General features: G+C 43.6%; 2 protein-coding genes across 2 annotated transcripts in view; both read right to left on the bottom strand.

Annotated features, from left to right (window-relative positions):
• The window catches only part of Ano5 (anoctamin 5), a 51,849-nt gene extending 44,981 nt beyond the window's left edge, over positions 1-6,868 (bottom strand). The window contains exons 1-3 of the mRNA XM_051148618.1: positions 6,817-6,868; positions 2,977-3,018; positions 127-240 (exon numbers count right to left, since the gene is read on the bottom strand). Of these exons, the coding sequence (XP_051004575.1) occupies positions 127-240; positions 2,977-3,018; positions 6,817-6,867 (207 nt within the window). The 5' untranslated portion in view covers position 6,868. The remainder of the gene's footprint in view (positions 1-126; positions 241-2,976; positions 3,019-6,816) is intronic.
• A 2,849-nt stretch (positions 6,869-9,717) lies between these two features.
• LOC127192431 (uncharacterized) lies at positions 9,718-16,669 on the bottom strand. Its single transcript, XM_051149703.1, has 2 exons — positions 15,616-16,669; positions 9,718-9,800 (listed from the first exon to the last, which is right to left on the bottom strand). The coding sequence occupies exons 1-2, from the start codon at positions 16,667-16,669 to the stop codon at positions 9,718-9,720; spliced, it is 1,137 nt and encodes a 378-aa protein (XP_051005660.1).
• Positions 16,670-19,605: the final 2,936 nt, after the last annotated feature.

The raw sequence follows: 19,605 nt of genomic DNA, 5'->3' as shown, positions 1-19,605 counted from the left end.
CCATCTCCAAAACAGTCAGAAAATAAATGTTAGCTGTTTGGCTGTAAACGCAGTAAGTTCCTGGTCAGTTCTGTCTATAGAAGCTTCGTCTTGTTATTTACCCACTTCTCCAAGGTAAGCACTCACTGCCTTTAGCTCTGAGTCTTTCTTCACATCATCCACATAGGAAAGGACAAAGTCGATCTGCCTAATTCCGTCTCTGAAGAAGACTGAATCTTTGCTTTGTTCATCTCTTTGAAACTGTAGAAGACAACACATGGCATGATTTTACATTGTTTATTCCCAAAAGGCAAAGACATGAAGGAAGCTGGCTGTAATTTTGGCCACCACTTCATTTTTTTCCACACTTATCACAGTAAGTTATACAACAAACCATAACAGAAATCAGGCCCCTTTTATGAAGCAAGATTCCCACAGAGGATTAATGATATATACTCAAGAAGGAATGAAACAAAGCAGCTGCATGCTTAAATATATTAACAATTTGCTCTCACAAAAATGCTACAATTAGGCCAAAATGTAAGATGAATATAGTTACACATTGAAACTAAAAATGCACATTCAGACGGAAATGTGTGGTTTTAATAAAACACCCTACCAAATAGTATACTACATTATTATACACTTTTCCCAGGGAAAAAATACAGGCCAACTAATGGAGTCTCATTGTATTAACATAAACTGTTAGTGGTTACAAAATGGACAAAAATCAAGCCACAAGTAAGAATCAGGTAGCTGGCCAGATGACCTCACCATGTCTAAGTCTGTTATCAGTGTCTCAAGTGAGATAGAATCCATATTTTCTTGATAGTGGTGTGGATTTTCTCAATATAATAATCAAAATTAAAAGTTTACCTTTTACATGAAGTTCAAGAAGTCCTTCCCTTTTGCGATAGCAAAACAAAACAAACAAAAAATACTAAGCATAGTGAAGGGAAAGAGACTTCAGATTTGATTTTGTATTCCTCACTCTTCATATGAATGGGGTAATATTCTGTATTTGTAACAGCTCTGTGTGAGGCTTAGCATCCTGCAAAAGTTGAATGACAGCAGCGGCATCTCTCCCAGCTGCTTCCTGGTGGATGGGAGTTGGAGCCCTTAACTTTTCTCAGCAGGCACATCCTATGTAAGAATCTTCTATGGTCCCTGTGCTGCTTTGCACTTGTCAGACCGGAGTCCCTGTAAAAGGGACAGGCGATGCTCAGCCACAAACAGGGGGGCATCTTGTGCTTTATTTGTGATCTGTGAGCACAGTGATTCTGTTTACCTATGGGTTCCTGGTAACTGTGGTGGAGGAGGAAGAGGCTCTTAAGCATGTGAGGAAGAGAGAGGAGAAATGAACAAAGAAACAAAGATAAAATTGTAAAACGAACAGAGGAAGTATCTGAATATGTAACTCAAAAGGCCCTTGGCTTTCTCCCCTTTCATAAAAGAATGTAAAAAGCCTGAGAAAAGTTAAGCTGCTATACTTTCACCATAAATCAGTTTTTAAAGGGAAAATAAATGTTCACTGATGCGGTTGTACATCATTATAAAATTAATATATTTGAAATGATCATACTGAGTGAGTTAAGCCAGAAGCAGAAAGACTCACATGATATATACTCACTTATAATTGGACACTACCCCAAGAGGCATGTCACATGAAAGTCTTCACTTACTAGGAGATCGGGACAGAGCGGAGGACATCCTACTGGGACTCTAGGTGTGAGAAGTATGGGAGAATGGGGAAATAGAATCCAGAGGGTCCTAGAAACCTAGAAGAACATTATGATGGGCAGATCTGGATCCAGGGGGGTCTGCTCAAACTACTGCACCAACCAAGGACAATACACGCAATAAACATCGAACCCCTACTCTGATCTAGCCAATGGACAGGACATTCTTCACAGCTGAGTGGAGAGTGGGGACTGACTCAGACATGAACTCTGGCGCCTCGTATTTGACTGCTTCCTCGTGGTGGGGAGGCCTGGTGGCACTCAAAGAAAGAATAAGCAAGCTACCAGGATGAGACTTGATAGCCTATGACCATTTAATGCAGGAGGAGGTCCCCCTCGGTCATAGACCTAGGGGAGGGGAATAGGGTGAAAGCAGGAGGGAGGGAGGAACAGGAGGATACAAGGGATGGGATAAAAATTGAGATGTAATCTGAATAAATTAATTAATAAAATTAACATATTTGATAAACTCTACCAAAATGTACTGAAGACAATTATCTAGAGAGACATAATTCATCTACATATAGCCAAAGGACAAGTGAGAAAACCAAACACTCCCGCTTCGCAGTTCTGTGACCATCATGCTTTGCACAGTAGAACTTTTAAAAAATCATTAATATTTTTAGGAAAGCTCATGTTGTTCAGAAAAGCTAACCCTAAAATTCCCTTGAACTGGTGTTACAAATGGTTGTGAGCCACCGTGTGTTGCTGAGGATAACGCCAGGTCCTTTGGAAGAGTAGCCAGCTCTCTTAAACACTGAGCATCTCTCCAAAACTTGATTAGCGCCAAATGGACCAGAACCAGAAAATGCATTCAATTTTGTTGTAGACAACTGGATGCTATTAAAATACATCATGTTTTTATTTTACTGAAGTCATGATATAAAGAATACACATGTATACATATATATGTAATATGTTTATATGTATGTTTGTGTGTATATTTGTCCTTAGAGAAGCCCAGTTACTACAAAGCGATACCTGGTTGCCTTCTACCTTAAAATGATTTGCATTCCTGGTGGTTCATGAGCTTCTGAAGGTGTTTACATTGTCTGTGTGTGAAAATGGGTTTACACACCATGCTTTTAGGAAATGGAAATGATTGTCAACTGACAATCATCATGGTTAAATGCCAGCAGCTTGGGAACCGAGAGTCAGCGATAAGTCCTTCCGTGTGGATGCATTTAGGGCACAGAAAGCACTCAGGCTGTTATTACAGACACTCAGGCATAAGCATCAGCAGCCAGCACTGTTTTACCATAAGACGCCTCCTCAGGAACAAATTGAATCGCCTCTCAGGCTGTGAAGCAACCAATCGAGAGTCAGCAAATCCGGCTCAGGGTCAAGATTCCAACACATACACAGACGAATAAGACATGGTCAGTGGTGGATGGCTATGCTGAGACATTTCAGCCTCCAAGCAAGGTTGCTATTCCCTCAGAGGCGGGGTTTGCTTCCTTAAAGTAAGGCTGCCACCTACCGGCAGGAGCTCATCATAGCACCCTGGCTTCAAAGAAATCAGGTTAAAGCAGGTGGTGGTGCTGAAAGGAGCAAGACTGGAACTAGGCTGTTGCTAACAGCGTTAAGTGCCAGCATTAATTCTTCCAGATCGCCACCACGCTAAAACAGCCCGAAGGGCTGCGTCGACGCCGGCCCGGGAGAGTCTGAGTCTGGCGAGTTTCCCTCGTGTCATGCCCACACCTGCTGTGTTACGGGAATCTGATAAGCTTTCCACTTCTGCTTATGTTTGTCGCAGTGGAATCCTGTCACCCCTCAAGCATCATACACACCACAGGACTGTCAATGCTATGTTTAAACACAACGTTTAAAGTGCAATAGCTGAGGAATCGAACATGAAGGGAGGACAAAATGGAAAGAAAAAGAATGAAAAGAAAAAAGTGCTCAACGTACAAATCTTTTATTTAAAAAAAAAAAAAACTTTTAAAATATGTTTGGAACTTAGATGAGGGAGAAAGGAAGTGGTGAACCAAATGCAGTAATAACAGAAACGCAAAGCAAACTGGCCTGTTAAACATGCTCCGATCAAGACACATAGAAAACCCCAACATTACTCTGAGGGGGAAATTTGCATAGCAGCACAGTGTGGTGACACACACCTGTAATCCCGGGGGGGGGGGGGGGGGACTGAGTATCCCAAACCATCCTGGGACACATAGCAAGACTTTGTCTCCAAGAGACCAAGAAAGAGAAAAGGTCACATGGGATTTCATTTTGAATATTCCATGACTTCCCCAAATACTGAAAAGGAAATACCATTCAATTACTGTAATAATGAATAGCCTTCCATTTTTATTGCCATGGCATCATTTAAGACACTAAGGAAATGAACTGACATTATCAAGAAGAATAATTACTTCCCTAGTGAAGTGCTTAAGTACTTAACGGCAGAAAACCCTGTATTCAATCTTCTGGATTATGAAAAGGATACTTGAAAAAAGTCAAATCCCTAGCACCCAAAATCCCACATTGCTCCATAATTAACAGGAAGGTTTATTTCAATGCTGGGGAGACCTAAGCAGCTAGTGAGGGTGAGTGTGTGTGTGTGTGTGTGTGTGTGTGTGTGTGTGTGTGTGTGTGTGTGTGTATGTGTGTTTGTAGGCTAGTTTTATTATGTCAGCTTGAAACATGCTAGAGTTATCTGAAGGTAGGAAACCTCAACTGAGAAAACACCTCCATAAGGCCAGGCTGTAGGCAAGTCTGTAAAGTATTTTCTTAATTAATGACTGGTGGGGGCAGGCTCAACCAATCATTAGTGGTGCAAACCCAGGGCTGGTCTTACTTTCCATAAGGAAGCAGGCTGAGTAAGGCATAATGAACAAGCCAGTAAGCTCCACCCTTCATGGCCTCTGCATCAGAGCCTGCCTTCAGGTCCCTGCCTTGCATGAGTTCCTGTCCTTATATCCTTTGATGATGAACAGTGCTGTGGAGGTGTAGGCCAAATGAACCCTTTCCTCCTCGACTTGTTTTTGGGCCACAGTGTTTCACTGCAGAAATAAAAACCCTAGTTAAGACAGTGTGAAATCACTATTCTGGGATCTATTGAGTGTTTGTGTGTACAAATAGGGCTGTCACTACTGTCCCCTCATGGTGGAGGTCAGTCATGGTATAAACTACATTCTTCTGTGGATCTGAAGTTTTTTCCTTTGTATTTTGATCTTCCTGGTATCTTTGGTGAGATCTGAGTATTACTGTTATCCACTGATATTTTCTTTGAATTGACTACAGATTCACTAAGAGACATGAGTACACTTAAGGGCTGGGATGGTGAGCCTCAGGGTCTTTGAGGTGATGAAAGTTAACCCCAAAGGGGTCATAGACTAAACACAACTAAATGCTATTTTGCAGAGGAAAAAATCAGAGAAATTGTCCCTTACACTGATGGAAAAAATATTTTTATTAAAGAGAATGCAAAGGCATGGGTCATTAAAGAAAAAAAGAGTGTGTATGGGGGGAGGACTGAACTTCAAAAACATTTTTACGTTTATTTTAGAAAGAGAAAATAGGCTCAATCATACTCTAATTGAGAACCAGGATGCTTTTTTCCAACCTTCCTCACTTTCCTGTGTTTAAATGTGGTGGGTGTACATGTACATCATGTACTTTATTTTCTCCTTCTGGTTCCAGAAACAACTCCTTCCTCTCCATCACTTAGTCCCCTGGGCAGCACTGGATTCAAGGCCGGGACACATGTGTGTGCTGGGTTTCTCCCGCACTTATGGCAGTCTGTACAAGTGCTCCTCAACTATTTCTATTTTGAATGTGTCTAAACAGATCTTGAGTGATACAGATCTTAACTTCCTGATAATTGGTCGCAATGGAAACAAAAGTTCTCTAGAGAACTTCATTCTAGGGTTCCGGTAGGAAATGCACAAGGTGAGCTTGCAGTATCTTGTAGGATCAGAGATAAGGAAAACACTAAAAACAAAACAGAACAGGACAACAGGGGTGTGCCCAAGTTATACGGACCTCACTGAAAAGCTCTCTAATTCAAGGAGTTAAAGAATTGCTGAGTTTAAAACACGAGAGATAAAAATAAACGTCCATGAGTTAATGTGGTGGTGGAGGGGGAGGGAAAGGTCCCCCACAGAGGAACTCTAGAGAAAGGCAATGTAGCTTAATGGTAGAACATTCGTCTAGATGTCCCTGGATTCAATCTCTGGCACTATTAATAACAGTAAAAAAAACAAAAACAAAACAACAACAACAACAACAACAACAAAACCTATAACTATCATCTATAGGGGGAAAAGCTACACAGAACCTTTGTAATGGAGAAACCTGAGAAAACTTACATCAAGCCAAATCATCAAGGGTCAAGCTTTATAATTTACCCTGGATGTGATGCAAAGCTAGGGATACGTCTCCAATTTGAGTGAGAGGAACTCATTAGGACTACTACAGCTGAGGTTCATTCTACACAGTGAAAAGCCAGCATCAACCCCGGAAGTCACCAGCCACAAGAAAGCTACCCAGTACTCAGAGCTGTCTCAACCAGGAGGTGCAGAGGAGACATGGCTGCCAAGGACAACTAAGGACCCTCAAAAACAATGCCAGGGGAACTGAGGACACCTGAATTCCATTTTCTGTCTTCCCAAACAGCACCCTTATTTACTCAGCAATAAATAAATAAATAAATAAATAAATAAAATAAAATAAAAGACCTAAACTTAATAAAAGTTTAAGTTTAGTAACTTCTAAATTGTATCCAAGTTGAATTTTTAAGGTTTAAATTATGATTATCGTAGGCATTAACTTATAGCTAAGCATGCTATAATGGATTCAGAAGGCTGAGGGTTCAAGTCCAAGATTCTTCCCATAAGCGTAGGGAGATTTTGATGACACCTCTTCAGAGCTGGGAATTATTAAAGTGCAAACTGACACCCTCTGTATGCCATTCTCATGATCCTGTCTGATGGGATTCTTTTTTTATTAAAGAAATAATTTTTTTTCAAAAGTAATACATTCCCAGATATCACACTCAAGAGCCTGACATTTAAGTGCCAGTATCCCCAGTTCAGGCTACGGAAGGACATCTGTGTCTGTCCACCCAAAAAAGGAAGCACAGGTCGCTGCTTACCGTTGGCTGTGGCTCTGAAGGGATGAGGAAGCTGGTCTCTTTGCTGCCCATGCTCTGTCAATAGCAAGAGGGAGGGTGAGGGAAAGGGAGATACAGTGCTGTTAAGAATGGCTCAGGTAGAACAATCATATCACTTAAAAGCAAGAACAAAGCGAGAACAGCGAGGTTCTCTCTGTAGAAACAATACTGCGTGACACCACAAAACCTGAACGCCAATTTCCCATCTGAAATGGTATGGGAAGTTGCATGTATTATGTATGCAGGTATTTATGTACATATGTATGCATGTATTTATGTACATATGTATGCATGCATGTATGCATTATGTACTTATGTATGAATGCACTTGTGTACGAATCTCTGTATGTGTCTGTGTGTGGGAAGGGAGAAAGGGAGAGAGAGGGAGTTGTAGAGAAAGCTCTACAAAGTCATGAGACAATCTGCAACAGTTGAAGTGGTTAAAAACTTCTACACCACAGTAAAGTAAACAAGAGATCTGCTATTTTAAGGATTCTGGGCAGGACCAGTATAAATACACATCACTCACTGATAGACATTTCATGCTTCTGGGTGTTGGCTTGAAATTATTAGAACTTAATCCTTTGGAGATGACATATCATTCTTTAAAAAATAAAACACGTACAGGAAGAAAAATCTCTAGGTATACATGATACACACAAGCCACTTGCAACTAAAGCACTTCTTCTTTCTTGGACATGGGTTTTGAATCCATCTGTTACTCAGTGATCCACGCTTCACAAAACTGGCTCTTGAGGTCTCCCCTACCCACTTTCTGAATATCCGGGTATGGGATCTGGAATGGTCCCAGCTAACAAAAATTAACTGAGGTCTATACACATAGGACGCTCAGTCATCTCCTTTTGGCAGCATCATGTCCAATATCTCACTATAACTGGTTGGATCTGGGCACATCAGTCTTGAGAAATAGTAATTGTGGATTAAGGCTACTCCAGGAGCTCTGCGGAATATGTGCATATGGATTTTGGCAGGAATCAACTACAGTCAGTTGTTACTCTGCCTCCTTACTAATGACAAAGCAAAGGTATATTCAATCTACTTCAGCCAACCTAAGTTACACTTATGAATCCCATTTTCTCATTAAAATATAAGAAAATTTCAGATAAAACTAACCCGTCAGACAATTCTGAAATGGAAATGGCAGCTTCTACCAACAAATGAGAGAGAGAGAGAGAGGGAGGAGAGAGAGAGAGAGAGAGAGAGAGAGAGAGAGAGAGAGAGAGAGAGAGAGAGGAAGAAGAAGGAGGAGGAATGGAGGGAGGGAGAGAGAGGGAGAGAGAAGGAGGGAGGAAGAGAGAGGGAGGGAGGGAGAGAGAGGAGAGAGAGAGGGGGAGAAATGAGGGGAGAGAGGGAGAGAAAGAGAGAGGGAAGGAAAAAGAGAGAGAGAGAGAGAGAGAGAGAGAGAGAGAGAGAGGTCTCAGAGGTTAAGCATGATTGGTACTTTCTTTTTGGAGGACCTGAGATTTGTTCCTATAACTATCTGTAACTCCTACACTTTCTTCTGGCCTCCGTGGGCACCTGAACATACATGTGCATCACACACACACACACACACACACACACCCCATGCACGTGCCAACGAAAGTAATCTTTTAAAAATTGTTAAATAAATAAATAAAATAAATGGTAAAGCTACATATCCACCATGAAAACAATAAAGGAATCTAATTTTTGTCTTCGCCTTGAGATACCTGCACTCCACCACCACATAGAGAGCACTGTTGTTTTAAGTATGAAACAACTGAAGGTTGCACAGTTATATTCCTAAAGAAAGTGAGCAGGGAGCTAACTTGACCATCTCCCACCTTAGGAAAAAGAAAAGTTTATTCCGATTTGGCCCCCAAACCTACCATTATGTCTTCACCTTGAAACATAAACTGATATAGTTTCATTCTTTCTTTATTTAAAGCTTTTTGCAAGGCATTTCATTGTCTCCCTTGTCATTGACCTGTTGTACATAAGAATCTTGACTATGGTCAAGCCTATGGTTGCCCAGCAGTGGCATGCCTTTCATGTGTCCTGGCCTCCTTCCCAGACCCCAGCCCCTAAGCAGTTAAGTAAAGTGGCACAAAATGGAACAACAGTGATATGTGGGTGGACCTCACAAACTTCTACAAGTAACACAATGTGGCCTTATGCATTCAGAAGAGCCCCAAGTCATCACAGAGGCTGAATGCCCCAAGCAGAAGAGTAACAGTAGCCTTCTGGTTTTGTGTGACTCCATCACATGCCCTTGTGGTACACAATACACTGTTACAAGATGGTATCATGCTTCCTCCCCCCAAACCTCAGTTGATTAACCACACAAATTTGGGACTTGCAGATATAGAGACCAACTGTATTTGATTTTACTGTTTTAGTTTAAGGAGGTTTCTAGTTCTTGAGCCACTTTAACTAGTCATAGACCTTGATAAAAACATATCCCATACTAAGAACCATTTCACAGATATCACACATAAGCCAGCACTATACTTCCCCACTGTGCTCAGATGAAAGTTACTGCCTTGAACATATGGTACAGAAAACCTCAACATAAGCTCAAAGGTTATGTTTGATCTCCAATAAGACCATATCATGTTCCTCTCTGTTTAAAAATCTAGTTTTTAAAGGGTTTTTTTTTTTTTTTTTAGAACTTCTGGGTTTCTTAAATCAAGCAATTGGACAACCTATTCAGAAAGGTTTCCTTGAGTGAGAATGCCAGATCTATGTTAAGTGTAAATAGCAAATGAGGCATGGTGTCTGCCACACATTACAAGGCGAGCACGTCAGTGAACAGAGAGAACAGTTTATTATAGGAGTGGATATGCAGGGTCCAAGGCAGCTGCGCATCCGAGGTGCTAACCTTGACTTAAGTTTTGTACTTTATATACAGTGGAGCTGATGCCTGGACATTTGACTTACCTCACTTCTTTGCAGAACATTTTCTAGTCCTTTGGCTCTTAAGCCTAGAAGAAATGAGAAAAAAAAATCTATCATGGTGCCTGCTCCTGTTCAAAAGTCTACACGAGGTAGAAACAGGAATTCAACAAGCCAACAAAATTCAAAGAACAAAATTACTGAAATGACATGTACAAGATATTCTAGGAACTAAGCTGTCCAAGCCAACATCCAAAGGATGGCTCTCTCTAAGAACTCATGACTCTAAAGACACAACCCCCATCAATAGGACACAAGCGTAACTCTTACTGACACACTCGTCACGAGAAAGTCTAATCCCTCTGAAGACCATCCGGTCGGAGCAGTGGCCATTTACCTATTTGCTCCCACTGTGTGAGAGATAATATTTTTTTTTCCTGTCATTTTCTGGGTTTACAGTCATGATATCACTTTTCAAGCAGACAAGGTCACTCTCTAAGCACCCAGAAACCTTCATGATGGCCAAGTATTTAGTCATTTGGACACACATTCTCAGCAAGTTCCAGCCAGTGCCAATTGTTACATACAAAATTGATTTTTAATCTCTAAGGACGCCAATTTGGGAATACACAGAGAAATATCTCTCAAGTCAATAACTTCTTATACAACAAAACAGTTTTGGAGAAATATATCAGTAGAAATGATCTGAAATGTTGTTGTCACTTACAGACCATCTCTGACAAATATAACTCCAGGAAGGGTTAGCATATATTCTGAAAATGTAGAAAGTATAAGACTACCACTTATGAGGGGCTTACACAATCCAAGAAACAATACATCCCATAAAAGCCCCACAGTTGACAGTGACTTAGGAAGCTCAATGCCTCTTCATAGATTGTGCAAGTCCCTGCCGTTCATTTTCTCAGAAGGCTGAGCACAGCAGCACTATCATGAGGGAAAGAGACAGGCCACATTCATATAACTTTAGTACAATATGTGGTGATAGTCATTCTTTGCTGTTAGCTATAGTTGTTCATCTCTTATGATGACTAGTTTGGAAATTAAACTTAATCATAGACATGATCAAAAGACAGCACGATTTCATATTAGCTGAATTTTCAGACTCCTACTTGGTCCTCAGATTGTGTTCTTTACAAACAAATGGCAGTTAGTGTACATTGGGAGGCAATGCACTGTGGCAAACAAGTACAACACCCATAGTCTCCCTTGCAAGACTATGGCATGAACACAAAGCCTTCAGCTGACACATGAACGGTGCACTGCCATCTCCATCTCCTAAGGTATGTGAGCATTAAATGAGATGATTGTGCACTTGGCATCAGTGAGGAGATTCTTGCTGATGTTTTTGCTATTAGTAGGAAATGTTATATTTCTAATTCATTTTTTCCAAAGTTCTATAAATTATTTGGGTTAAATTTCAGAGTGTCAGAGTGAAGTTCTGATAGTTGTTTTTAATATTCATATCTTTGCATTGCAGGAGGTGCTTTTAAGAACACTTAACTTTCACACGTGTGAACATATCATGAAAATTAAGCATGGATGACAGCATCACTTAGATTCCCTGAGTATTGGCTTTTTCACTCAAGAGAGGAAAACGGAAAGAGAACATCATTTGAAAGGCATGTAATACACAAAACCACACTGTGAGGGCTCCTCCAGCCTCAATATATAGCTCAAGATCCAGCCACACCCCGAAACAATTCTCAATTGACTTGGGAGTGAAATGTAGACTGATTATTCTAACACGCTTTTGTGCTATGGTTTAAATATGTCTTGAGTGTGTCTTCCACAGTTTCATGTGCTAGAAGCCTGAATCACATCGTGGCACTGTTGAGAGGGGAAGGTAAGAGCCTATTCACATGTAACTGAGCCATTCCAGGCATCATGTTGGGAAGAAACTAATTTAATTCTAGAGGGGCCTCAGTCATTCCTTAGGAGAACACGCTGTCATAGAAATGGCATATCATGTCCCCAAGTCTTTCTGGCATTGTGTCTTGCCATAGGATGATCTCTCACATGTATTCCTGCAATAGCATCAGTCACCACCACATGTGACATAGCAAGAAAGGCCCTAAGCTGCACATGTGTCAGTCTTTAGCTCCAAACGCATGAGCTAAATACCATTCTGTTCCTCTTATATACCACTAGCAGACATGCCACTAAAGCAACACAAAATGAATTACTAGACCTGATGAGAAAGAGGTCAGATCCAAGGCCCTCAGAGATACGCATTTGTCTCTCAAGTTACCATGGGATACCAACTCAGGAAGATTTTTCTTTTCTTGAAGACAAAAAAACATGGTCATAATTACAACAAAGAACAACACAGCAAACAAATGGACTCTTGTGACAGACTCCTCCAAAAGCATATTCTTACACAAGGTGCACAGAGCACTTTAAAGCTCCATTTTTAAGAAGAGAAGGTGAGAACTCTGAATAGTGGACCCTCCTCCACCTGTTTGCTTCGCTTTGCCTAACACAGAAGTAGGCAGAATAAACACATCCAAGCTCCCATCAGAACTTGGCCCCATAGGTTTGAAAAATCTAACAAAAGGTACTGGAAGCCTTCCAACTTCCTCTGAGCCCTGTCATCCTCTCACACTTTAACCTTTAACCTCAGAGGCGTTCCTTCCCTGGAGTAAACTGTCTCCTCTGCCTCAGCCTAGCCGATGCTGTGCATTGTAGCGGTTCAGATAGTCTCCTCTCTAGCCCTTCCTCAGACCACCGCATGAATACGTTTCTGAGCAGAAATATTGAGAAGGAGTGGTTTTCTTTTTCCCTCTCTCTCTCTTTCATATAACACACACACACACACACACACACACACACACACACACACACAGAGAGAGAGAGAGAGAGAGAGAGAGAGAGAGAGAGAGGGGAGAGAGAGAGAATACACACATGGCTCATCATTTGGTTCATAGACAGATGTTCACATCTCAGATGCATTCACAGGCTGAAATGAGGGCTCAGAGTTTCCGAGTACACACTGCTCTTCCAGGAGACCGAGGTTCTGTTCCATTCCCAGCACTTGCCTGTTTTTCCAGCTCCAAGGATTCCAAGGCCATCTTCTGGCCTCTACAGGTGCCTGCACACACACGGCAGACACACAGACACATGAATAAAGATGAACATAAGGGGCCGGAGAGATGACTCCGTCAGTTGAGGGCATGTATTCCTCTTGTAGAAGATAAGGTTCCGTTCCCAGCACTCACATGGCAGTTTACAACTATCTGTAATGCCAGTCCAGGGGGATTAAAACGCCCTCCTCTGGTTTCTGCAGGCATCATGTGTTCATGTGGTACACATACAGGGAGGCAAAACACTCATACACATAAAATAAAGACATCTAAAAACCATTTAAAATAAATAAAAATAAATCTTAAACAAAAAACTAATAAAACAAACAAACAAAAAACTCAGGGACCTGAATAGGTCAAAGCTGGTGCCAGCTCCAAATGAGCACTTTAGGATTCATCTGTCATTGGAACCTTACTGTATGTGAGAAACCAGAGATACGAAGGGTGGTACTAACCGCCAAAGAGAACATGCTAGAAATGAAAGCCAGTACACACTGAGCTAACAGTTCTCACAGAAATCATCCTACCAAGAATATGCTCTCTTGCAAAACTACTGCCCCAAAATAGCCCTGGTGTTTGCCGAGAGATCATCTCATATTACAGTCTCACCAGCATCGCAAAGTTAAAGCGCAGCCATGTGCCACCATACACACTGTTTTAGTCAATATCAGACCACAGATGTGTTAAGGCTCCCAAGCTTGTACTGTGTCCTGGCACACAAGAGGAAGCTCCGCCACCCAGGCTTTTGAAATCACGTAACAGCAGATCTCTTAGAGTGGATTCTTGTTGGGAACAGCTAACCATGGTGTGAGAACTCAAGCATCCTCATGATGCAAGGGCGTGTGCCTTGATTAGACACTCTGTTTAAAATATCCGTAAATATACGACTTCATATCCAGCTTTAAACTTCTTTCGTCAATGTTAACTTTTAAATCTGTTTTTTTTTTTTCCAGTGCCAGCTTGTCAACAGCAATCACAGAAGCACAAATCACACTGGGGTAGTTTGACTAAGAATGGCACCTGTGGGCTCGTATACTTGAATACTTGGTGCACAATTTGGCGGAACTGTTTGGGAAGGATTAAGAAGTGTGCCTTGTTGAAAGATGTCACTGGGGGAAGGGGCTGAACTCTGAGGGTGTGTGTGTGAGTGTGTGTGTGTGTTTTGAGACAGGATTTCTCTGTGTAGCTTTGGTAGTCCTGGACTTCCTTTGTAAACCAGGTTGGCCTCAAACTCACTGTGATCCACCTGCCTCTGCCTCCTGAGTGCTGGGATTAAAGGCGTGTGCTACCACGACTAGCTTGAACTCTGAGGTTTTAAAAGACACCATTTAGTTCTCTCTCTCTCTCTCTCTCTCTCTCTCTCTCTCTCTCTCTCTCTCTCTCTCTCTCTCTCTCTCTCTCTCTCTGTTCTTCCTGCCATGATGGTCATGGGCTGTAACCTTCGGAACTGTAAGCACTCCCACCTCCAAGGTTTTCTTTTATAGAGTGCCTTGGTTGTAGTGTCTCTTCACAGCAATCGAAAAGCAACTACAACAAATGGGCAGCCAGACCAATACAGCAAAGCAGGAGACAATTCTGATTTTACACCTAGAAAAACAGGAGTTGGTTGTCCAAGGAGCTCTGCTGGTAAGTCCCTGCTCTCCAGAATGTCATGCTGCCAGGCCTGGAGATACGGACAGGATGCAGACACTAGACTTCCCAGCAATATAAATTTCTCCCACCTCCATCCGAACCCAAGGACTAGCTGTGATGACATGAGTAATCACAAGATGAGTGATTTGCCATGAAAAGAGGTGAGCATCAGGGGTGTTTGGAAACTTCCCAGGGGAGGCAGAAGTTCATAAGCCATCATTGACAAGGAGTTTGTAACCTCACTGCTTCTAGTAAGCAGGCTCACCTTGAGACTACTTTGCACTGAGATGCAAATGCCTGAAAGCCTGAAATCACTCATTTCCATGTGGATGCAACGACATATTGTTCTTTATTACCCAGAAAAATATCACATCATACACATTTTTTTGTTTTATATTTTTCCCTTCAAAGAAAAAGTAAAAGCCACTGGTGGGATTAAAAACTATGCAGACACTTAAAAACACAGTGTTGCCACTTCTGAAAATATTCAACACAGAGTGACTACGTGTTCTATAGACCTCCTGTGAGAGAAAAAAATGAAAACCAGTGTTTAAACAGTAAGCACAAAGTCTGAGACAGGAGTTTTGCTATGAGTCCAAAGCCTGGCTGGGCTACAGAGTGAGAGAGCTTATCTAGCTCCCTCGTCCAATACTGAAATACCCTTTATATCTAAATAACAGGGCTTTTAAAAAGACAAACTCCAGAATCACTATGAGAACCGAGGCTTGGAGATTACAGCAGGAAAACTGATGTTTAGGAAAAAACGTGTTAACCAATAAGTCAACAGAGTATAGGTCATATCTAAAGCTGTGCAAACAGCTGACAGGAAGACCTCAGGGCCAGTTCCTTGCTTGAGAGTCGCTGCCATCTGTTCAGGCTATCCTTGGAAAATCCACCTTTCAGGGACAGAACCTCCGGACTCAGGGAGCCACACCATACCAATTACTTGGGTCAGCGGGTCTGAGACAGATGCTGGGATATCCTAGGGACTCACGAGTTGCAGGTCCCAGGTACGCAGGTGCATCGCAGAATGTCATCCACCGCTTGGCAGGCACGGGCTTCGCTAAGCTGGGACCGTCCCCGGGACAGAAACCCACAGCTGTCAACTTCCCCCCAGAAATCCCCGCGGAGAAAGTTCGCGCGCCTGCTGGCGTGCGGTCCTAGGTCTTACCTTCCTCCTTCACCATCTCCAGCAGGTCCGGGTCTCCCAGTTTTGCCAGCTCGTTGAAGGCACTGACGAAGGAGACGCAGGGGGCAGCAGACCTCTGTGACAGGCGGCGAGATGACTTGGGACAGAGGCTGAAGCGGATGGTAGGCCGCCGTTGTTCCAGTTCCGGCTCGGGTAACCTCAAGGTGCTCAGACGGTTCTGGTCCGGACCTAGGGACACCCGGGCCTCCGGAGAAGACACCCGAGGCTCCAGGGATACTTGGGGAAGCAGGGACGACACCGGAGGAGGTAGGGTCGAGAGAATTGCCTGTGCCAAGCGAGGCGCCAGGGCCAAGCTGCAGGGAGCCGAAGATTCAGGGCGGCTCCGCAGGCTGGGCTTCCTTTCCAGGCGGTACTTGCCCTGACTCTTGCTGTGGCCAAGTAGACCGGCAGCTAAGCTCCTGTGCTTCACTGATCTTGAGCTATAGCGCCTCCCTGTCTCCTCCGTGTAGGGCTTTAAGTACTGCTCCTCCTCTGAACCCCTTTCTTCATCCTGCTGCCTGGCCTCTTGCTCCTCTGGCTCCTGCTGGTGATTTCTCCACTCCTGTTTTGGCCTTCCTGGAGCCTTCCCCTTAGCGACCACCAGCTCGCTGGTCTCATCAGGAATCTCAGATTCCTCCCCACTTCTTGCCTCCTGGACTTGCAGCAGCATCCCGGCTCTTTTTCTTCTCTCCTTCAGGGTTTCCGCCTGGTCCTCCTCAGAGACCCTCACCGTGCCCTCATTCCTGGAGGTGCCAAGACTCTCCACGCTTCTTGCCCCATCGGGGACCATCAACATGTCAACATCTCTGGAGACTCCAGACCTCTCGACCCTACTTTCCCCGTTGGGGATCCTCAACATGTCCGTCTCCCAGGAGGCTCTAGGATCCTCCTGTCTTGCCTCCTCAGAGGCCCTCACCACATCTACATCTTCTGGAACTCCAGGCCCCTCCACCATACCAGCATCCCTAGGGACCCCAGCACTGGTGGGTTCCTGAGAGTCTTTCCGCTCCCTTCCCTCTTGTCCATCCTGCTCCATCCTCCGTACAGAGTTAGAGCTTCCTGTTTCAACTGATCCACCCACTTAAGGCAGGTACCCACAGTTCCCCATCTCCAACCCTTCTCCTCACATCCCCTCTGGTGGGCAGCCTCAGCCTACTAATAGGCCTGGATCCCCTGGATTGCCTGGCCCTCCTCCGCTCAAAGTGAAGCCAGCTAGGACAAAAAAAAAATTTTTTTTTCCCAGTTGGGGGTTATTTTCTGTCGGGTGACAAAAAGATACACTTCCCTTAAAGCACCTCTCCTCCTTTAAGGCCCGAGAGTGACATGGGTCTTCTTCAAAGTTCCAGAAGACTCTTGGTAGATATCTGCGACAATTTGGGCGTTGGTTCTTTAACAGTCACTTCCTGGATGCTGAACCAGGGGCATTCCTACAGTGGGGAGAAGATCAGAATTTGAGTTAGTCTCTGCTCCTTAACAATTGAATAGGTACGGGCTGGGTATGTGTGCACGCACACTACATGTGACGGGGGCAACAGGAATATCCTATAATTGTGAATGGTAATGGAATATATTTTACAGTCTAGATGAGAATAGTGACTTCTAGGGTATGCTGGGAGCACTTCATCGAGCATGCTGGGAAGAATGCTAGAAATTAGCCCACACTGCCTTAAGCCTCACTCTGCTTCTTAACTCAAAAATGAAGCTGAGGAATCCCCCAGGGAACAGAGTGCTCTGAATTGGGCCTGGGAGCCCCACAGTAATGAGAAGATAGGAATTACTGTCCGGATAATCGGGGGTGGGGGTGGGGGTGGGGATGGACTGAAGGTGAGGTACTCGGGCACCTGAGCAGGACACCCTGCCATTGCAGGGGCCACGGCATTGTCTAGGGCTAGATTGGCGTGAATTGAGAATCAAGGAACAGTTAACCAAAGAAAACTTGGCGGCGTGGCTGCTGTGTGTTTCCTTGTTCTGTGGATGGACGTTCTGAAATGGATAAATCAACCTTTTAGAGACTCCAGGACTGCTGTGAATTTGCTGTACAGCTGTACTCCCTGCGTCCCTCTGGCGTCCGGAAGTCTCCCGCTGAACTTCTAGGAACACTGCATGAGCAAGTGGTTCAAGACTGTGGAACGATTCTCTCCTCAATGTAGGCTGCAGTTACAGTTGAAGAATGGATGTGCATAGGTGAGCAGTAGATGTGCCTGCCTGCCATCATAATTAAGACAGAACTGTTTAGTTCTTCCTCACCGACGTCCTTACACACTTCATTTAAATCTTTCTAGCAACATCCTCACAGAAACACCGAGAGATGTGTCTCCTAGGCGATTCTAAAAGCAGTCAAGTTGTCAATCAAGATGGACCCTTTCACTGTGTTGTTGTTGTCTTTTCCTGAGAAAACACATTTCCTTTCTTTCCTAAGATAAAGTACCCTGACAAAAAAAGCAACTTGGAGCCTACAACTTTAGTCCATTGTAGCAAAAAACACAAAGCAGGAACTTGAAGCAGCCTGTCATATCACAGTGGAAACAGAGTAAAGACAGCTTCTAAGAAAGCTCCGCTTATTTCGGGAAAGAGATCAGACCGTCTCACAGACAAGGAGCTAAATGTATGGTTACCAAGAACAACTTCCGCCACACCTAGGTAGTTGTGATAGGCTGAGCCTTGAGTGTAGGAACAAAAGGAGATTGCTACAATCAACAGCACTGCAACTACCTGAGAGTGAGAACAGCCTGAGACAGCATGCTCTTCCATCTTTCCCTCTGCTCCTGCCTGACCCTTCCTAGCTCTCATTTCTTTCAGCAGTCTTCTTGCAGAGTGTCTCCAGGCTAAAGTTACCAGTGCATCCTTAAAAGTCACTTAGGAATCTGAGCCTGAAAAAAAGACTAAAGATTTAAAACAGTATGGAAAAAAAAAAGGGGGGGGGGGGACAAAATCCAGGATAGCCTAATGTCACAGCTCATCTTAACATCACTTTTTACATTTTTTAATTTTTAAAAATGTATTGTGTTTTATTCACATCACATCCCAGTTGTTATCCCCTTGCTCATATCTTTCTCACCCTCCCTCCCTCTTCCGCCCTATTCCTCTACCCTTGACCTCTGACAGGGGTGCCCTCCTCCCCCACTATCTGACCACAACCTCAGGTCTCCTCAGCGTAGCCTGTATTCCCTTCCTTGCCCACAGAGCCTCTCTGCCAAGGGGAAGCGATCAAATCTCAGGCACCAGAGGCAGTCACCCTGCACCCCCCCCCACTCCCCACCGTAACCATGGAGAATGAGATGTCCATGAGCTATATCTGAACAGAGGTCTAGGTTCTCTGCATGCATTGCCCTTGGTTCCACAGGCCCCTCTGGGTCCAGATGCTCTGGCCTTAATTGTCACCCTGTGGGACTCCTTACCCGTCCAGGTCCTTCCATCTGCGTGCTCTGCCATACAAGTCTCAGCACTCTGCCCAGAGTCTGGCTGCAAGTCCTTGCATCTGCCCTGATCTCCTGCTGGCTGGAGTCTCAAATTCAAGTGGATTAAAGACCTCAACATAATACCAGGCACACTAAATCCATTAGAAGAAAAAGTGGGGAAGAGCCTTAAACTCATTGACATAGGAGACATCTTCCTGAACAAAACACCAATGGATCAGGCTCTAAGGTCAATAATTAATAAATGGGACTGTGTGCAACTGAAGTGTCTGTAAGGCAAAGGACACTGTCAACAGAGCAAAACTACATGGGAAAAGACCTTCACCAACCGTACAGCCAACAAAGGGCTAATATCCAAAATATATAAAGAACTCAAGAAATTAAACACCACCAAACCAAATAATCCAACCGAAAAATGAGGTACAGAACTAAACAGAGAATTCTCAACAGAGGAACTTCGAGTGGCTGATGACCACTTAAAGAAATGTGCAACATCCTTAGTTATCAGGGAAATGCAAATCAAAATAACTCTGAGATTCCATCTTACACCTATGAG

This window comes from Acomys russatus, chromosome 7 (assembly GCF_903995435.1).
Source record: "Acomys russatus chromosome 7, mAcoRus1.1, whole genome shotgun sequence".
Lineage (NCBI taxonomy): Eukaryota > Metazoa > Chordata > Mammalia > Rodentia > Muridae > Acomys > Acomys russatus.
This window is presented reverse-complemented; position numbering and strand designations above follow the sequence as displayed.

Excerpts from the sequence above, each read along its gene's own strand:
- LOC127192431 (XM_051149703.1), bottom strand. The coding sequence starts at position 16,669 with ATGGAGCAGGATGGACAAGAGGGAAGGGAGCGGAAAGACTCTCAGGAA. Across the intron at positions 9,801-15,615 it reads GGAGATGGTGAAGGAGGAAG|GCTTAAGAGCCAAAGGACTA; the intron begins GTAAGACCTAGG and ends CATTTCTTCTAG.